This window comes from Bemisia tabaci, chromosome 7 (genome assembly GCF_918797505.1).
Source record: "Bemisia tabaci chromosome 7, PGI_BMITA_v3".
Lineage (NCBI taxonomy): Eukaryota > Metazoa > Arthropoda > Insecta > Hemiptera > Aleyrodidae > Bemisia > Bemisia tabaci.
This window is the reverse complement of record NC_092799.1, coordinates 48,082,371-48,103,933: the sequence shown is the minus strand read 5'-3', so window position 1 is coordinate 48,103,933 and position 21,563 is coordinate 48,082,371. Positions and strand designations below refer to the sequence as shown.

The following is a 21,563-nucleotide window of genomic DNA, read 5'->3' as shown; positions in this document are numbered from 1 at the left end:
CTCCTTCTCCTCCCTCGCTGTACCCTTCACTCTTCCCTTTCAATACCCTTCTTTCTCCTCCTCCCTCCCTCCCCGCCTCCCCCTTCCCTCCCTTTCCTTCTCCTCCTTCCCTCCCCCTTCCCTTCTCCTCCTTCCCTCCCCCTTCCCTTCTCGTCCTTCCCTCCCCCTTCCACCTCTCCTTCCTCGCCGTCCCCGCATCCCGGATTTATTATCTATATCTACCTCTCCCCCAGCCATCATCCGATCTCGACGGATCTCTGCTCGCCCTTTCCTACCCGTCATTTGGCTCAAAAAAGCTAATTTCAGTGATTCATTATAATAGAGGAATCCAAACGGGTAAATTAATGGTAAAAAATGATCTCGGAACAAATTGCGCTGTTTTATGATGGTTCCGGATCTTTTAGAATACTATCTGTTCCGAAAACATCGGACATCAATTTTGTAGGTAACTATGTAGCTCATTTCAGTGCAGTGTCGGAATGCCTGCCAAAAACCGACACAACATGATGGGGAGGAGGGGTGGAGATGATGAGCTTAGAGCTTATGAAGATGAAGAAGCAAATAAGAGTGGTGTACCCAGTAAAGAAGTTCAACTTCAAGCTCAAAATATCTTTACTACTCAGATTATCCGAGAGATCATTTTACAAAAAATAACAATTTTCATAGTGTGATAACAAAGTTTGGAACTTTCCTGGTGGAGTTACTGGTTCTTTTTATGAGTCCTCTTGTCCTCTACTTTGAGATCATGATTCAACATTTTATGCAATTGGAAATCCAAAATATTCCTAATGATTTTCGTTTTTTTTTTCAAACAGCCTGCCTATCGGCCAATCTTATTCTCATAGATTGGTCAAGACCTTGGTACCCACATTCGATTTTTTTTTCTTTTTTGCTCAGCTTAAGGCTTTTTTTTTTCAGTCTCATTTTTTCTACTCAATGATTCTGAAATTCAGACAATCACCCTTCTTCCAAATGAGCCTTCATCCTGACGCACTCAGTTACGTGATCAGACATCTTTGTCATTTTTCTCAGTGTTGTGCCTATGTCAGATGCAAAGACAATGAACTAGGGTCACCTCTTGAGTTGCTAGTAGTTGATTGTCAATTTCACCTGACATATTTAGGCATGACAAAGAGGATAACTGAAAAAGCCAACTATATGCACAATTTCAATTCTCCTTACTCCTGTCTCATTAGGTTGAAAAACACGAAATTTCAACTATCAGGCTGCTGGACAAAGTAGGTATTTATTCGGCCTCCAATAAAAGTTCTAATTTAAACACTTTCATGTGAACTTTGCAAAGACCAATAATTATTGTACACATTTAGTTCCCAAGGTTTCGAGTTGGAACTGAAAAATATTAATTTTAATGTTGTTAACAAGTTTTTCTCTTCACCATAATTTCACAAGACTGTTGGGAGTGAATTTTTTTCCAGCTCCTCAGAGGTAAATAAATAAGTCTAGTGGAAAGTCTTTGTGACGTGCAGTTCTACTTTCCGATAAAAGGTAAATCGAGGTAAATAGGAAAAAGGAAATCAGAGACAGTTATAATGTTTGTATTCATTAATACAAATGTTTTCTACAAATTGTACATTTTATACAGTCGCTTAACATAACTACTTAAAATAACGATCACACAAAAAACATGACTTCATCGTTGACAATTTTGAATTTTTATTCAAAATTATTGTTGTGAATCACTTCAAGCTTTGATTACCTTAATCAATGCTCATCTTAGAAATGGAATAATTGTTATACAACATTTAACCTCCTCCTATGACCAAAAATTTCAACTAGAAAAGACAATGCGCCAAGTTGAATTATGAAAATGTCTAGGTCATTTACAATTGATAATAATGTGGATTTACAGCGGCTTAAAGCGACACAAGTGAAGGAGCTGCAACATTTTTATTTCTCCATAATCCAGTTTTACGACACCTTCTTTGTTGTCAACGGAAATCAACTGACCAGTATTTTCACGATCCTCTCCAGCTATAACTTTCACTTCGTCACCTGTCTGCGGGACAACAGGTTCAAGGTAATCGCATTCCAGCTCTACAATCCGATCTTCTTCTGGCAGGAACAGGCTGCACATGCCACTTCCCTCCTAGAGAAAGAAGCAAAGTTTAATATGTTGCAAGAGAAAAAAAAGAAAAAAAGAAAGAAAGAAAAAGAAAAAAATTCACTACTGATGATTTTAACAATTGAAGCATTGTTCCAGCAGTATTCAAGTAATAATAATAAAAGCGGTTCTGAGCTACCTCTTCTCATAGAAAAAAAAAGAGGTGGTCGGATTTCCGGCATCTTGGGTTTCCTTGATGACGTAGGAGGGTAAAGACACATTTTTTCATCATGATTTAGTTTATGAAAAAAAAGCATTTTACATGACGTTTTTGAAATTATATTTTAAATTGTATTCAGCGAAAAAAAAAAAAAACGGACGTTATGGTCCATTTTCCGTACTTTTAATTTCAGGTTTTTCTAAAATAACAACCCCACATTGTGCCCACCTACGCCTCAGGGTGAAAAACTTGTAAAGTGCAACCACCTGCTTTTTTCCCAATATTTCGTCGAAAAAAATACTAGCACATGAGAAAATTACTTCATTGAAAAGTATGCCAAAATTAGGGTAGTGCTCAATTTGAGTCAAGTAGACTTAGGTTTTACGAGAGCAGGAAAAGTGAATTGACAAACACAAGAAACACTATTTTCTCACTTTGCCGTTCCCCCGCTGAAGGAACGTAAGTTGATTCCAAGGTTGCCAAGTTCCCCTGTTCAATTGCTAAACGGCAGACCCAGGCTTCCTCAATCTGTTAAATGAGCATCATTTAGACTGTAACCTTTAATCATGCGCTTTGATCCTTTCTTTGCAATAGTTCCTTTTCTAATGTTTCTAATGTTCGCTCACTGTTTAACAATTTTTTGTTTTCTTTGCTTTAGCTATGTAATCTATTCTTGTACCAAACCATTATAATGTATATGCTTTGCTGCAGAATAAATAAATAAATAAATAAATAAATAAAAGGTTGCCAAGTTGACTCAAACAATTTAATCTTTTACAGGAATGTAATCGCACAATTATTGTCCAAAATTGTCTGATTTTTGCATGGGATCAGAAGAAAAATTAATTACAGTTGCAGGGAATAGTGCCGAAGATTCTCCTGGTAAAAATGCAATTAGTGAAGGGTTTGGCAACATTGAAATGAAGTTATGTTCTTTCGGGAGGGAAACGACGATTTATGAATTTAATTTGGAAAAACTCAGTGCGTCCATTCTATTCTAAGTAACATTTTGGTTGCGAAACATGTATCATTATACTTAATTTCATGCCCTGTATGGTGGTCCATTTGACAGGTGACATTTACAAAACAGTGAAATACTGCAAAAGCTATCTGGTTAAAATACGAATCAATAGTATCAATACTTTTGCAGTAATATTCGCAAAAATCGGCTAGTAGACGAACATTCACTTACTGATATATTTCGGACGATTCCATTTTGTCCAGCTAAGTCTGGGTCATGGATAGATTCTTTTATCCTGACCTCTATGTCGGTTGTCAGCCAATTGTGCAGTTCATTACTTATGCTTTGGTTGTCATCCACTGGAAGGAAAACAAAATTGTTTGATTACAAAAAAGAAGAACAGTTTGAGTTATCATCAGTCTAAGAAAAAGGATTGACCTGGGTAAAAACTGCAAGAAATAAAAGAGAAAAATTAAATTTCTATAAATTTAAAATTTCATTTTCAGCTGACAAAATTAAAGAGGGAAAATCAAGAAAAAACTGAATTGTTGACCTTTGAGCCAGTATTGTCAGCGAGTCAGAAGTTACATTGCAATAATAGCTACTTGACGATTCCTTTTTTTTTTAATTTTGCCGATTGAAAATGCAATTTTAATATTTAAAAAAAAATTTTAATTCGACTTTTGTCTTGGGTTTTTTACAACCTTTCCCTGGATGCAGTTGTTTCTTACTGTGTTTTGTAGCTGATTAAGTTATTCATTTTTATTGTGTGTAAAATTTCTTGGATAGTGAAAGAAAAGAAAATGTCAAGTAAAAATATATGATTATGCCTTACATCATAAGTAAATGCAAGCGATAATAACAAAAAAGAAACTGAAAAAGAACGAGGTGCCAAACTGTGAGGATTAAGACTGCGGTAAAAACAAAATGAATTTTCGAAAGAGTCGAAATAATAAACTCAAACTCACAAAAAATAAAATCAAATAAAATTGATGGATTTTCGGGCACCTAACATCTTCTTTAGGGTGGATTACAGAATCTAGTCAAACCCTCCAGTCATTTCATCTTTATCAAAGATGCTTGAATCACTGTGGGAAATTTTTTATTTCCAAGATTTGTCCAGTGCTTTCACATTATCAATAGAAGTACATATTCAAAGAAAGTGTGAAAAAGCTGGAAAAAAAGCTTTCAACAATAACTACTATATCATAAAGACACTACAGAGTCTCAAACTGAGGCCAGAATTGGTATGTACTGGAACACAACACAGATGGAAATCTTTTTAAAAACATATGAGAAGATCAAGACAATGGCCAGCGCCAAAAAATCTGTCAGTATAACTATCTTTGTATAAAATAAGACCCAACATTTTGCGACTTTAGAGTCCTTTTCTCAAATGAAATTTAACTAAATATGGAATAGGGAAAATATGTACCTCCACATTTTATGGGTAGATAGGTACTTTCTGCAAATAATTTTTTAGAAAAAATGGAAGAGATTGTTTATTTTATTTTTATTTTACAGATTGAATGATAGAACCATCAATGTAATACTTTTTAGGGCTCTAAAAATTTTTCTGTGTACCAAGCAAATCCAAACAACTGATTTTAAAATTGAGCTAAAAGGACTCACAAGCCTTAGATATTTTCTTGTCTGATCAAAAACTTGGAAATGAGATTTCAAAATTTGCTGCGCCCTAAAAATCAACAAATTTGTGGAAATCACAAATAAAAGCAAGCAAAAGGGGAAAATACTCACTCATGCCAGAGAGACCAGATGGTGATGGGCTTGGCTGAATGGGTGAATACGAATGGTCGGAGGAGGCGTACAGGGAGTTGGGGGTCTGGGGGGTGTATAAAAATGAATCATCCGATCTTCCAGGGGTGTTTGTGACCGACGGGTCCCAGGCACCAGGAGTGCGTGAACCATCGTGCAGTGGCGTCATGCCACCATAATGAGGAGTCCTTGAACCTGAAAAAGAAAATTTTCTAATTGAGCAAAAGGATCAATAATTTCTAACATATTTTGGTGCCTAGGGACTGATTTTTTTCTCTCCCTCTCTTTCTCTTTTTACAAAAAAAAAGTATGACAGCTGAGTATCCATTGTTAGGAAACAAAATAATGGCTACATGAACCTATGAAATTGAACCAAAAGGATATAACAAAAATTCTGAGTCCGTCGATTTCTGACACCCTGGAATTAGAGTTTAAAAAGTCTGAAAAGACTTCCAGCCAAAACGAACCCTGGTAAAGAGATGGCATCTTTGAGGCAAAAATTTCTCCATTTATCATCAATGATACATTGAAATACTCGATGAAATAAAACTTACAAAACCTATCCGAGAGCATTGTCAGATATAAAATCTATACAGATTTGATAGAATTCATGTAAGAGTAAATTTTAGAAATGTAATAATACTTATTTAACCATCAAAATTGAAAACATTGGATGACACATAAAATGGTAGGTACGAGTAAGCAGCAGTCATCAAGCCATTAGAGTCATTTTTTGGGAGAAAGCATTCTACTTGGTTCTTTGGACTTTCGTTCTTGGTTGAGCGATGTTCAAAATTTTATCAAAACGGTCAAAAACACCTCAATTTGGCCGTGTTCTTTGTTCTTGAAAATGTTTTAAACACCCTGTATTGACATTTGAAGTCTGAAAATTTGAGGGAAGCTACATACAGTGAAACCTCGCTAAGTCGGTTTCCGGATAAGCCGGTAACCCGCTTTAGTCGGTAGAATCGCCCGGTCCCGTTTATCACCCATATAACACAATGCTAAATAAGTCTCGGTATCTCGGTTTGGTCAGATTCTGAACCCGCTTAACTCGGTGAAATTTTTCCATCTCGACCTGTTTTTCTTCGATCGTCACCCGTGATCAAGCGTAGGTAGTGTTTCCGTGCGCGGTGCGGGTCGGGTCAAGTTACGCCACGAAGGGTGAGCGAATCTCCGAGAAAGCGCAGCGCAGTGCGAGAAACGACATCGGAAATAGAGAGATAAGGAATCAAAAACACTCGATAACGACACGAAAGATGAGAACAGTAGAGAATAGGATATCTGATACCGCGTGTTATCTTATCGCGCGTGTGAAAACACGCATGCATAATTAAGCAATTTCACGCATCGATGAGTTGACAGGTCAAGTCGGCACCGGCCCCTCTCCCCCTACCATCTTGCATTGCCCTTCCCCGCTCCCCCCAGGAATCTTCCGCAGAGTTTTTCGGAGATTTTAGCGAGTATTGATACGTTGCATTTTCAGTTCAACGACCCGCCATAGCGGGTGGCCGCGGCGCATCACCGCGCGGCATGCCGCGTGGGGTGCGCGGGGGGTGATACGCAATGGGGTGCCGCGGCACCCCAACATACGATTAACCCGATGACTTCATGATGCCCTGACACTTACAACACGCAATTTCAAGTGCATCTCATGAAATTTTACTCTTTAGTACCATTTTCTTCGATCAAATGGCTCTCCTAAACACTCCTACAAGTCACTCTACACGCACGTTTGCGTTTGTCCAATTTAGGGCGCGAAATTTGAAAAAGCGCGGCAGGAAAAGTGGCAGTCCGCGTAAGTCGGTAACCCGCTTAACTCGGTAAATTTCCTCGGTCCCGATGAAAACCGACTTAGCGAGGTTTCACTGTAGTTGAAAGTAATTTTTAGTAAATAACATAAAATATCAAATGAATTGGAAAACTAATGGTAACAGAGACAGGAGAATTGTCTGTATGAATTTGACCGGAGCATTATTGAAGATTCTATACCTTCGTCGCAAGGAGTCATAGAACCATGCATAGGTGTTTGTCCAGAGGTTCCATACGGCGTTCGATTGTAGCTGGAGAGAGAGCCATCCTATAAAGAAAAAAAGAAAATACAATGGTTACAGTAACCTTCTCTTAAACTGTAAAAAGATTACTTGATTACTTTCAGGAAGATAAATAATTTTTTTTTTCCCCCAGGAAAAATTTCGTTGAACTAGCATTATTACTTGATAAATAGCATTCATTTAAAATTGCATATGTTTGCATTACATTGTAAAAGGCACAAGGATATTTCACAGATCACACCACTGGTTTCCTTTCTCCTCAAGCAAGATTAGAGTTGAAAAAAAAAATCAAATACATGGCTATAAAGCTTTTACTTTCAGTTTTTCAATGTTATTACAGTCTTTGTTTGGTAACCATCTAATCACTTAAAAAGTGCTTGGAAAAATAGGGAGGTTTACTTACTTAAAAAAATGGTCAAAATGGAAATTCTTGGAGATTATCATAAACAAATTCTCTAGCAACAGATTGGTCAAAAACCAAAAAACCATAGATCATTTCAAAGCTGAGAGTATAGGCTCTAAATGATACCATACATTCAAAATTTCGGCAGGTCTGATCCACCTTGAATCAGCAATCAAGAGATTCTTTGTGAAGTCCAGGAAGAGGACTTGATTGACTGTAAGTCCCCTACAGTTCTTTATTCAAAAAAATTGAAATAAATGGTTAGAATAGCAGGAAAATAAAAATTAAAAAATGTACCCTGGAGGTTGCTCCAACAGCGGCAATGTGAGACCTGTCAACCGAGATAGTTTGACAAGTTGTGTGGAGTTCAACTCTTGCAGTGGATTCTGTTGCATCCTTGACCATACCAACATTGCCTGATCACAGCGAAAAAAAATTAAACATGATTATAAAATGGTGTGATGATAAAATAATAAAAGCAAATATTAGAGAGGAAAAAATGTGATAGGAGACTGTAATAGCTTTGGTTGTTCTTAATAAAATGTTCGGCACCAGTTGATTTTAAGCTTAATCAACAAACTGATGGAGGTTGAATAATGGAAAAACACAATAATTGAATGAACCGAAAATATTGTATTAGAGAATTTTGAAAAGATTTACGAATTAACAAGAGTTAGATTTGTCACACAGAGATGTGCCATGGGGGCGAGAGTGGCACAGCGCACAAGCACGGGTCAGGTGTTAAAAAGACCTGAGAGAGAGACGTGGGTCGTGGGTCGTAAGATGGTAAAAGAGACCGTAGAGCGAGGGACATGAGTCCGGGTCACAAAGATGGAAAAAAGACCTCGATTTTAGGGCAGCACAAGCTTTTATAGACTTGCTGACGTCACAGGTGGTGAGACAACAAGTCTACACGCTATTGGCTGGCTATAATCAGTGGAGCTATCAGCTGCAAGTTCAGTAATTAAAGTAATGGGTGATTTTAGGTGATGGCTGGGAGATAGACGTGAAAAAGACAGAAATGAACAAAATCCAGCCATCCCTAATGAGAATACTGAAATGTAATGAAAATTTGAAAATATGAAAGGAAAAATATGAGAAGGTGTTGACAGAGACGCTTTACTTTTTTTCTCATACCATTAATTTTGTTTCTGAAATAAAATAAGACAGCTAACTTTGAACAGAGCCAGTTCAAAAAAGTTACCATATAATATTGATCCTCATAAAAATAAGATAAAATAGATTTTTTGCATTGAAAACTGCGAGAGCATATTTTCTATTTTTGGAAAATTATTGTAGTCAGGGAAACAAGTGCTCAAGGCGAATAGAACATCAAAAACTAGGAGTTAAACAGAAAAGATCATGAAATAGGTGATTAACTTCTGTAATGGAGATGTTGCATGCATGAGGAATTTACCATTTGACCGTTGATTCTTAAGTAAAAGTTCGCGAGAAACACGATGGTGCCACTGGTTTTCTCTGAAATCAACTCCCAAGCTCAAAAAAAGCTCTCAAGTTGAGGCCAAAATGGAGGGGATATCCCACGCTATCCTGAGAGTCCACTTCTACATCAAGACAAACTCTCCATGCAAAGATAGGGAGCAAATACATTAGCAGGCATGCCAAGTTTTCAGTTGCAGAGTCCCCAAATTAAGTGGCAGCCCTGTCAATGTATTTGCTCCCTGTCTTTGCATGGAGAGTTTGTTTTGATGTAGAGGTGGACTCTCAGGATAGCGTGGGATATCCTCTCCATTTTGGCCTCAACTTGAGAGCTTTTTTTGAGCTTGCAAGTTAATTTCAGAGAAAACCAGTGGCACCATCGTGTTTCTCGTGAACTTTTACATGAGAATCAACAGTCCAATTGCAAATTCCTCACACATGCAACATCTCTATTGTAGATTTTGAGATTTTTGCTGCCGTCTTTTTCATATTTTTGGACATTTCATCACTAAAACAATTTGAATCTCCTTCTAAAGTTTCTTCTAAATTTCCCAATTTTAACTGCTCATGCTTGTGAACACTTGTACAGTATGACAGTATGACTTTATGTAATCATTATTACCAACATAAAATTAGCAGGAGCATTTGCAGTTGCTCATAACAGTTAAAATGCTGCAATTGCCAAACTGCAATATCAAAATAGGATGAAGATGCCAAAAAAATAACAGGGGATAAACTTAGAGACGTGCAAGATCTAAAAAAAAAGGGTCAACACTTTTTTTGGAAGGTGCTCATGCTCAACCTCGTTCTGGCAATTCTTGGAAAGCTTGGAAGATTATCGACCCCTGAAAGATAGGTTTGAGAGCTTATGTTTTCAGAATGACTGCAGACTGGAGTCTGCAGATTTTGGAAAGGAAAAATACCTTAGTTTGTTTTCCACCCATTAGAAATAAATGAAATAAGATAAACAAACCTTTGTAAGGACCACCGGTGATTTTGATGGTTGTCCCAATCAAATCTCTATCACGACGAATGTTACTAGCACCACCACGCCCAATACCTCCGCCTCCTCTGCCTCTGGTTCCACCACTTGGATGCATCGGTGATGAGATACGAGGCGACATGAATCCATGCATTGGTGACATTCCACCAAGATTATTGTTAGTGGCCTAAAAGAAAGGAGGTAGGTGATTTTAGTGATTGTAACATAATCTCATAGTAAAGTAGGTATAGCTTTTCATTTTTTTATTCTTCATAGAGTTCCTAAATCGTCGGGTATCTCCTCTGAAAAAAAAGAGTGAGTGGTCTCCACTCAATAGGAGGAAATTTTTTGCAAAAACTAAAACAGTAAAGACAATCAACATATTTACCTTGTTCCCTCCAGCAAGTAGCAGATGTCTTGTTTTGCAGACAAATATTCCACCATTGTCTAGATACATTCTCGAATGCAAAAATGCAAAGTTCCGATACAGATGTTTAATTTCACCCTCTCGACCCTAAATTCAAAGAAAAAAGAAGCTAGATTGAAATTTTTTTTACACATATACTCACAAATAAAAAAATTATGATTTTCATATTATAAACATAACGAATGTAATTAATTCTGCAGAAATACGAATGAGAGAAGAACAGTGAATTTTTCCCAGATAAAGGCTAAGAAGTCAAAATAATCAGATAATTTTAGCTTTGGTTTTGACTTTTGAGTGTTTGAAAAAGAATTTTCTGGCTGCTAAGATGTGCTTTAAGATGTAATCAATTTATTTTTGCCAAAAATGGACCACTAAACAAGGCACAATTTAGGCATTTTGGTGTATTATTCCTCTTTAAAAAATGTTTGAGGATTGTAAGAAATAGAGGATTGATAAAAGAAGTAAGTTGTGAGCGGTGTCGTTGGATAGGACTTCAATATCAATGTTTACATAAGCATGAAAATGTTACAACTTACAGAATGCGGTCCATCTGTCACTTTGACGATATCCCTCTTCTGAATTGTATTCTGCTCTGAATCGAGCGCTGCAACATATCTGCTTTCTTTTTTCTTATGCAATGCTTGTGGTTTGGCTTCGACAACCTTGCCTTGCATACTGAGGACATGGAAATTTTCTCTTTCCAAGCGGACAATGACACCTACATTTTGAGAGCTGCAATCAGAGTAAAAAATTGACTGAATTAGTTGGATGAATTATATTAAATTTGCTTTTGCTTTGATATTTGGTTTTTGTTTTGTTTCATTTTAAGTTCACAAATTGTATAGGGCCAACAATGGAATATCAGCAGATTTTGTACCTTATTATTATGAAATATTCATGCACATGAGATTATTCAGTTGTGCATATCAAAGTGAGTATGTACAATTGACAGAAATCCTTTGATTTTCTGTCCAAACTTCTGTCAAAAATAAATAAAAAAGATTGGCTCCCTAGTCGGAGGAAAAATCAGGAGAAAAACAGGACAGTTCATTTTGAACTGGCTTCTGATTCCTTCACGAATTTTGAGGTAATCATGAGATGAAACAGAAACATTCTAATGTCAAATACTTAGGAATGTTTACGAAGATTTTCTTACGGGAATAAGTTTACCAAGATTCAAAACACTGAAAGATATCTCCAGCCCAAAATATATTCTAAGTGCTGAAAAATGTAAGAATGTGGGGATTTAATCCACAATAGAACTTTTTTTTTTTTTTTTTTAGAAAAAGGCCTAGGAGCCAAATAATTATGAGTGCTGGAAGTCATATTAGGTCAAAACAACCAGGGCTCATGCATTTTTAGCAATTAAACCTGTTCATAAGAAAAGATAGATTTTTAACATCTGTTTAAACTAGGTATCTTATTAATTAGGACATTTTACAGGTTTTGCTAAAGACCCTGGTTGCTGTCATTGTGAGTAAAAAGGAAAGACAAAAGAGATAAAGTTACAAAAATAAAACATACTCTAACTGAACAAGATCTCCCCACTGGAACTGTCCCATACTGTCAACACCTGTGGCCATATCTGAACACAACTGGAGATCCCGCGGAAGAACTTCTAACACATGCATTGTTAAATCAGAGAATACCACAGCTCTATTCTCTTCAACACGAACGATTAATCCAGTATCACCTTCGTAACGGCCAGCTAAAACTCTGACATGGTCTCCAAGCCTAAAGAACTTTTTCAACTCGTGGGCTTGGAAGTCTAGTGGCTCCTGAAATGATAACATGAACATGATGTATCATATTTAAGAGGGGAAAAGGGCAGGTAATTCTGTTATCTATAGAACGCAACATTTGATAAAATCTCGATATAATGACTTTCAGCGGACTGAATGCCACACGCACATGGCTGAGAACCGTGTTTACTATATTCTACAGCACTGTGATTGGTTCCTAACATTACTAAGACGAGATTTAAAATGGAATAGTTCCGAAGTTTTTTGGAAAAATTAGCCTTAGGTCTGTCATCAGCAGATGAAACCATTGTTGAATCGAATGAAAACTTGCTGAGAAGTTATTTCAAATGAACAAATACACTGATAGTATAAGGCTTTTGACAATACCAACAAAAATCAGCTTTACATCGAAAAAGTCTTTGAACCAAAAGGCGCTAGTTCGAGGTTTTAGTGTATTACACTAGCCATACAATCCTCTCAAATTTTAGCCATCAAGAGCCTTGAGTTTACTTGGCTTTATGATAAGTAATATCACATTAGGGTGTCTACAAACTTTGGCGATAAAAATTCCAGACTTCTCTGAGTCCCATCTTCAGTTGCAACAAATCAGATTTCTCATCACACTTTAATTTTTCAAAAGAAAGCAAATGAACATTATTTCGTAGCATTTTTACTGATGGAAGCAATATAGTAAAGGTGAAAAAAATGAAAAATATGGTTAATAGTTTTTGTTATCGGTTGGTGACCTCTCAGATTGAAAAAAGGAAGTCTGGCGCCAAGAAGTTTCTTGCTCCAGATCACAGGAATATAAGGGTGCTTAAGATGACTTTATTGTTGACAGTTTGAAGTGACTTTCCAGAGAGAACTAACCTTCAAATCTTCGTGCTTGGGCATTACTGAAATCATGTTTCCATCGATGGTCAAAATTTTACCCTCCAAGTGCATCAATTCACCAGATGCAACAACAACATTATCTCCAGCACTGAAAGTGTGAGTCGGGTGGATGTCGTCCTTACTAGATACTGGAATTTCAATATCCAACCCTTCTGGTGCTTCTTCAAACTTCTCCAATTCGGAGAGAGTAGGTTTGACCCCTGAGAAAAATGTCAATTATCGATTATGATGAGTGATCGTAGAAAATTATAAGAATTGAATAAATGGATAGAATTGAGAATAGTGCATTTAATGAGGCACGCACCATTCACTCTTTTATCTGTTTTTCAATGATCAATTAAAAAAAGAGGGTTGATTTATAAATACATTTTAAAACAAGGAAATGGGTTAAAAAGTAATACCGCCTGAAGGGAGACGCTTCTTCTCTCTTTTTCTTTTCCTTCATAATCTAAGATTATAGCCCCTTTCTGATCTTTTGCTCTGGTATGACAATTGTTTTATCCATATGTATACCCGATGATGAAACCTCCGGCATAAATATACATGACACGGTCATACGATGAGTGTTTGGCATGCTACCAATGAGTATGTACTCAATTGACGGTGTAAGTGGGCAATCACATAACTCGGTTTGCAACATTGCAGACTTCGTGCCATACTTTATTTTTTTAAAAAAAACAACTCAACGGCAATACTTTAAAACTGCCATGATTTTACTTCTCTGTGGAAAGAAAATTCTGCATTAACTTCACAGAATGATGTCAATTTGTTCTCCTTTAAAAATATAACATAGAGGTGGAGATTTACAAACATTGCAAACAAGATATGTGGTTGCGGACTTACGCTGTTGATATATGATGAGGTAGTTTTTCCCCTCTACCCTGCTCCTGTCTTGCAAAAAGGAACACAAGAAACAAAACCATCTCAACACTTCACACCGAAGTTAGCAATGAGCTTGTCATAGAACACCCAGTGCATTAGGACCTTCACCAAGGATTCTGATGTTACTTTTAGCGATCATATTTTGAAGAAAGTAATAAAACAAGCATTATGGAGGTCAAATCATTTAACCTGAGTACATTCCTTTAATGATTTTCAGGTACTCGTTTCCTTAATGAAAACTATTTTAGACCTACTTTGAGTGATTACCTTAAAATAATACAGAGAAACCAATCTGGAGACAAAATGCATGCTGTGATCAGCAGCCTTTGCCCTCTGCAAAAGACTGGTCAGACAACAACTTACCATCAGCAATAATAGCACTCATTGCAAAACTCTTGTACAAAAATCCTTTTCTGCTGTAACGATTCCCCTCGAAAATCAAAAAGTCACCATCACTTGCTACTTCACCTCCAATAGAACGAATTGCTTCAGGGTCAAAAGGTTTGGCCGTAGGTATCCGTTTCTTTTTCCTTTTCAAATTTTCTTTGTCATCCTTTAAAAAAGTCATACACATTGTGATTGAATTTTTATAACCAGAAAGTAACATTAATAGTTATCAAACACTAGTTGGATTATGAGAAACTAAAAGTTTCTCTTACTCTGGCGTCTTTCTCTTCTCATTCCAATTACCCGCACCTTCCTGTAGGAGATTAATTCAGGCTAATGGATAATATAGTTCTCTTTTTGTTATTTACTGCTATTTATTTAACTTTAGTACACAGCTCACAAGTTCCTACAACTTAGTGGTCATTTTGATTTGCGGCAGTCCTTTTGGAGACATACTTTTTTTGCTTGGTGGGCATTCTGTTATCATTAATTATCAGTAAATGCATGTTTGTCAAAGGGCTTACCCATGAGGTTATGCAAATTAAAAAACGTTAGAAACTTGGTTAAAATTCTAGGTGGGACTGACACCATTGACAAATTGGTTCAAACTATCCTAAGTTCTATGTTCAATACTTCCGAATCAGAGCTCATCCTAGATATAATGGACGACTATAAAGCGTGACAGAAAACTCTGCCATGCTCATTTTGAACTGGTATCCAAAATTCAAAAGAATGGGTCTTCTGCTGTACTCTGAAAGTGCATCAGTCAGTCAGCCAGCTAATTTGGAAAGAGGTATAGAGATGTTTCATGTATCATTGAATACGTCAGCAATGATTGCTATGAGGATGACGGAAAGACAATGTAGAGATAATAAAGACGAATCGGTTGTTAATATTTTGAAGGTCCCTTACATTAGGCACTCGCAATGCTCCTCGAAGCTTGGTGTAGTCGATCCTTGGCAACAATTTGAGATGAACTTGATTTTGAGACAGATCCACGTAATCAACTTGAGCAATATCATCTTTGTAAATACCTGTTGCAAAAAGAAAGTATGAACCCTCAGATACTATTCATCATTGCCTTTACTTTTGTGTTTGAAGCAAACCAAAAGGAGATTCATCAAACGTTCCAACACAGAGCACATAAATAAAACAGTTGTGAAGATGTACGCGTGTGTAAGAGTAAGAAAAGTGTTCCTAGTCATGTACGTCCGCAGAGAATCATCTCACATTACAATACTACGGCTTGTAAGGCACTTGTTAAGGATAACATATTCGTTGATACTCTTTCAGCACCTCATAACTTAAATAATAAAATTAATTTTAAAACAACTGAAATGAGGGCATTGCCAACTTTGAGTCAAAGAATACGAAATTAACTTAAACTAACAAAGACGTAGTATAAACAAAAATGTGAATCAAGGCAAAATTACTAACACTCTGACAAAGACTTACCTCTCTTCAAGCGCACCCACTGCTTCGGTCTGAGACCTGTTTGAACCTTGCAGACTCGCATCACATCCGTCATTTCTTTGATTGGCACCATCTGAAACCATACAAATTGAAATCATGAAACGTATGTTGTACTAAAAGAATGCACGAAGAAGAAATAGATAAATTGCCTTACCTAGAATGATTTTTTTAAAACATAAAATCCAGTTATGACATGCAGCACAAAAAAAAATGGAAAGTTTCAAGATCGTCTTCTAAGTTCAAAACTCTACAACATTTATTTTATCTTAAAAAACTTAGAAATTACGAACCTGTGTATTTACTGACGAACCTGTTTAAGTCTGGGGTCAAGGACTACTTTTTGAAATACTATGTTCCCTATTAGTTATATTCTTTGTATTGTACTTTTGTTTGTTTGTTTTATTTGTCAGTTGAGTTTATCATTTGTTCAGCTGTTTTGCTCTTTTTTGTTAATTACTTGTAATTGGGCAACTTGCCCGTTTTGTATAATAAATAAATAAATAAATAAATAAATTAATGAGATAAAACAAACCTGTTGCTTCCAGTATCCCATTCTCAGATTACCGACGTTCTCAATGGCGGCTTTAACGTGAGGTTGCTTGTACGCCTCGATGTAGATGTAACCCTTCACGCCTTCTGGAGCTACAACTGACTTGATTTGCAGGGGTTCATTGGTGTTTTGATACGTCAAAAATTTCCTCATCAGAAGGAGAGCGGTGTTCTTCTCCTCTCCAATTCGACATTTGACCATCCATAGATTTGGGTCTCTGTGGACAAGACAGATTTATTATAGAATGAGAACTCTTGGCAAGTTCCCTGACAAACAGGTCAAGGACTATGTCTCTTCTGTTAGTTTTCCTGAGACAAAATGGTCAGAACAACTAGTTCTGCATCAAGCCATTCTTATTGCTTGGGACCAGTAAGAGTACTACTTAAGATTCTATCACGGAACAAATCATAAATTACCTATAGAGGATGCAGCCAAGAGATAGGTAAGCGCCAAAGCAATCTCTGGTGACTAATTCATAGCAGTCACATTTTGTTGTTGAGCAGTATGATTCCTTAGTCTTATGGAAACATACACAAAAACACACTGGCAGAGAACAAGTGAATTTGCACGACATGATATTGATTACTATTCCACAAGAAGCACTATTCCAAAGAAACGAGTAAAAAATGAGAAAAATTGAGGGGATTCAGGTGGAAGTGCTGATAATACCAAGTTTGGGTGTGCTTGTTTCTCCAAGCAGTAAATATCTAGACATTTGGTAGCACAGCTGAGACCATTGCTACCTGCTTGTCCAGATATGACAGTTTGATGAAACAAACTCGTCCTTGTTTTATGAGCCCTGATTCTGGAACACTTCTCAACTGCATTAAAGTGGATCAGATGCACACATTTGAAATATTTCCTAGCATTTAAATAAAAAGAAAATTTACAAATATTTAGTGAAAAAATTGTATTACGAAGATAGGAGCGATCTGAGGGGCTAGCATGTACTCAATGGCCTCCGTTTTGTGCTCTTTTGAAGGTGCCTGCGGCTTGGGTCTAGTATCAACAGAGGTCGCAATGATGTATTTATTTTTAAAAAATAAACTGAAAAACATAATGAATAATGTAACACAAACAGCAATAACAATTGGGACAAATATTTACAAAAATCAATAATGCATTGATTGATTTGGACCTTTTAAAACCATGAACTACATGAGAAACAGAATACTTACTTGACACCAGGCAAGAGGGTTTGCTGTGTGATTTCATCTGACATGTCCTCACCTCCATCACCGAAATGTCGTGCAGCCAGGGATTCATCCGCATATTTTTGACGTAGATATTTTTCTATTTCATCTTCTTTTTGGGAACTGGAAAAGAAAATAATTGAATCTTACTGTGATTCTTAAAGGAAGAAAAGAAAACAAAGAAAAAAATTTTGCAAACATTCTGTGGAATTAGAGCACTCAATCAATCACAAGCATTCCGTAAGTTGCTTTAAAATTCCACCATTTTTTCTTTTTCTTTTCTATTTGTTCATTGTTGTGTGCATTTAATTTTCAACGACTGAAACAAAGCCTCGTTTTTTTGAGCCATGTTAGCATTAATTAAGTCTCATATTACAAAAAGCCATTCAAACACTTTGTCAGGCCCTTGAAAAATCATTTATGCTTGAGGGGCTGAAAAAGTTCTGCAAGCTTGAAATTGAAGGTTGCAGAAGAAAGAATTTGGTGACTGATTAATTCTCAGCTCATAGAGCCCATCTGTTTCATCGAGTCAAAATTTTATCATCTACAGCAAAAATGAATTAAGTTAATGACAAGACTGCGTTATGGTTTAGCAGTCGATATACAAAATACTAACTTAGTTTTGAGCGCAGTGTGTAAAGGCGCTCGAATTAAGTTAATGACAGGACTGCGTTATGGTTTAGCAGTCGATATACAAAATACTAACTTAGTTTTGAGCGCAGTGCGTAAAGGCGCTCTTGACTGACTATAGATAAGTACTCTTATCCATTAAATTTATGGTATGATGAAATGTTACTCTTGGCAGAAACTCACTCCCAAAGATTGGTTCCTCGTCGACGCCCTTCAATTTCTCTTGCAGTGGGTCCCAGTTCGTCGATTTCATTGGCGACAATGCCAATTTCTTGTGCTCCATCTTCCCACTCGTCTTCATCTTCTACCTCGTCATCAACTTCAGCTTCGTCAATGATAAAACCGCCAAATCTGTCATTTTTCCGTTTCTTCTTCCCTCTTCTGTCCTCTTCCTCATCTTCGTACTCTTCATCATCTTCTTCTTCCTCTTCATCCCTTTCATCCTCTTCTTCTTCTGACTGCAATTAAAACCAAAAACAAATCAAAAGTAGTCATTATGCTATTAAACAAAGCTGAACTCTTTTCAGCCCAAAAATTCTACTTCCGTTGAAATTTAAAACATGATTTCTTCTCATACCTAGCTCATCCATTTAATACAATTTTTTTTAACCTTTTAAATCTCTTTTCACTTACCTACTTCATTATATCGAGTAAAATTGTCTAGGGCCAAAAAAAATTTGTCTTCCTTAAATGTAGTTTGACTTAGCGAAATTTCGCAGTAAATAGAAAATGTGAAAAAACAAGGTGTAGAAAATGGTGAATGAAAGAGACATTCACAAAAAGAACCAAAGTAGGTACATACCCCACTTCCTGACCTCGATCGAGATCTGGAACGTGACCTTGACCTTGATCTTGATCGAGATCTAGACCTCGATCTAGATCTGGACCTAGATCTAGATCTGGATCTTGATCTGGACCTTGACGGCGACCTGGATCTAGATCTTGACCTAGACACAGAACGGGACCTTGATCTGGATCCTGACTGTACCGATCTTCCAGATGCGCTTCCAGCATAACTGCCTTGATCACTTTCTACATCACTCATTTTGATCAGCCTGAAAAATCATAAATTTAAACATCAATTTGGAGAAGTAGTAAGTCTTAGGACTAAAATTAGAGAGCCTCCTGCCATTGTTGAGCTCTTAAGCCCAGTGTCTTAGAGCAAAGGACACGTTGGAAACGTTGAACACGTTGGGAAGGACAGGAGAAGGGATGGCAAATAGGCAAGATGGCAAAGTAAGGCTGGGTGGCACGCACCAGGATTACCCTGTAGCAAAACACCCTGTGAAGGAAAAGTCTTCCTGTACTGAGCAAATACACTCATCACGGTACATTTTTTGATTAGTGCTTCTTATTCTTTCACTTCAATTTGGTGAAATGATGGATTTTTAAGGTGATAGGGGGCCAGTCAAGTAAAACGCAAAGTGTTATGGTCAACTTTTTACTCTTCCCCCTTGTAAGACAACCTCTTCCCTACCTCTCTTGAATTATAGAATCCAAGTGGCATATAATATATTTAGACAGGCATTAGGTTTTTCAAACTTTTTTCTTGCTTTCCAATCGTGTTACTTATCCATTCTCTTTCTTTCTGAGGAGATTGGGAACGCAAGCTGCAGAAAGAGGAAATTTTAAGGACAGCATGAAGTTAAGACCTTTTGCCAAGATCAAAAAATATCCTTAGTTGTAGCAGCTATGAAATTTTTGTACCCTTGCCTTAGTGGAGTTAAAATGTTGAATCATTTGGTTCCTCACTTAAATAAATATAACTCAACAATCCAAATGACTTCTCGAGATAGGGGCGCAAAAGGGTACACTATGTTCTGAGACAAATCATATGACACATCAAACAGGGACAATGATGGTGCCTGTTGGGAAAGAGGTAATTCTGCTTTCTATCAGTCCCAAATGATCTAAAGTAGAGGTCTAAATCACCAATGAGGTTTAGAAAAGTTCCTAATCATGCGCTTCAGGGTCTGACTGGCCCAATAAGTGGAGTATTCCATAGGGCAATATGGCTCTACGACCTGGATGATTGTTCATAATACACCAAAATCTTACATGTCTTTCGCTTGTAAGGTTCGCTTCTCATAAATTGTTTTTTTTTTTTTTTTTGTTTTGTTGGTGAAGACGCAATCTGCCTTACGGCTTTGGCGACTGTTTTAGATTTCCCTAACCTTTTAGGTCATGGGGAGATAACGAGATGGGGTGTGGCGGCAATCCGCCTAGCGACCAGTTAGTTATTTCAGCCAGATAAGAACTTATGGAAGCTGTTCCGAGTTCAAGATGCACATATTAAAGAAAAATATCGAGCGATTTCAGCTGGGCTGAATACTGGGTAGCACGGGTAGCACTAGCATTAGCATTGCAAGAAGTTCTGTTAGGCTTGCGGTTTGTCGTTGTTGTGTTGCAGCGTTGATGCGTTGCAGGTTTTCGATGCCGAATCGGAAGCCTTTCGTTTCGGTTTATGGGTAAGATTTGAATTTGGTGACGCAATAATAGAGGATATATGTCACGGATATAGGTTCATTGAACTATTTGTTGAGTAATTGATTAATTTTCATTTTCACTGCTGCTGGTAGCTTCATCTTCATCTAGGAAATCATGGATATGAGCTCTTCGCAGGCGCCTTACTGTCATACTATTATCCAATATTTAGTCTTTTAACTTGAACCCTTGAGGTTATGTTAGCTCATTTAGGTCATCCCCAAAATAACAGGTTCATGGATCGCATTTCAGCAAAGCTTATTGGCTGCAATAAACTAGCAAATAAATACTAAGAGGTTTGATCTGACCAACTGGAGAACTGACAATAGAAATGAATCAACAAAAATATTTACTAGGAGCTGTTGCGGAAGAGTCCCAAATACTTCCGAACCTTAAAGTACAGGTGCTGAACTAAAACGTATGAACCTGGAGCTATATATTAGGAATGAATCAAATCCCAGAATAGTATATGTAGTTAGGGTTACACAAGGTTTGAAAAATACAAAAATTGCAGAAGCGACACGACACGTCAGGACACTTGCGGTAATGACCCGTCGTGGAAGGAGTAAACCATCGGTCCCGGTTACTCCATATTATCGACTAAAAAAGGGTAAATCACTTGCCGGCGAGCTTGCAGCGGTCCTGAAATCGAAGAAGCGGCAAATTTCAAGCAGAGTAACAGGAGAAACTAATAAAAATCATGACCAGAACTTTTTCAGAGGAGGAAATAACTTACGACTTACGTGATTAGACAGGCTGAAAAAGAATAATCAAATTGTTTTGTTTACAGATACGTCACAGTTCTAGAGGCACACTGGAGCCTGAAGAATATCGTGGCAAAAGTATAAGTGCAATGCGTGTGGGCTATTCGCATATTGAACGGCTGTAGCAAGCTGTAGCTGTAAAAAAAAAAATATTTTTGATTAGCGGGTTGCCTAACATCAGTATTTTACCTCGCCAAGGAGCACACATTCGTGAAGGGGTGCATATCTCTAGTTGGAAC

The 21,563-nt window shown here is 37.1% G+C and overlaps 1 protein-coding gene across 2 annotated transcripts; it reads right to left on the bottom strand.

Annotated features, from left to right (window-relative positions):
• Positions 1-1,540: 1,540 nt before the first annotated feature.
• On the bottom strand, positions 1,541-21,436 carry Spt5 (Transcription elongation factor subunit Spt5). Of its 2 annotated transcripts, none has more exons than XM_072302308.1 (18): positions 21,304-21,436; positions 18,879-19,131; positions 18,260-18,534; positions 17,432-17,569; positions 16,236-16,470; positions 15,686-15,776; positions 15,143-15,264; positions 14,207-14,396; positions 12,938-13,161; positions 11,850-12,103; positions 10,862-11,057; positions 10,287-10,412; positions 9,890-10,085; positions 7,774-7,892; positions 7,012-7,099; positions 5,002-5,214; positions 3,475-3,602; positions 1,541-2,107 (listed from the first exon to the last, which is right to left on the bottom strand). In XM_072302308.1, the coding sequence occupies exons 2-18, from the start codon at positions 19,119-19,121 to the stop codon at positions 1,865-1,867; spliced, it is 3,081 nt and encodes a 1,026-aa protein (XP_072158409.1). In that variant the 5' UTR covers positions 19,122-19,131; positions 21,304-21,436; the 3' UTR covers positions 1,541-1,864. The 2 variants fall into 2 exon arrangements, with proteins under 2 accessions (XP_072158409.1, XP_072158408.1); XM_072302307.1 differs by having other exon boundaries at positions 21,184-21,321.
• Positions 21,437-21,563: the final 127 nt, after the last annotated feature.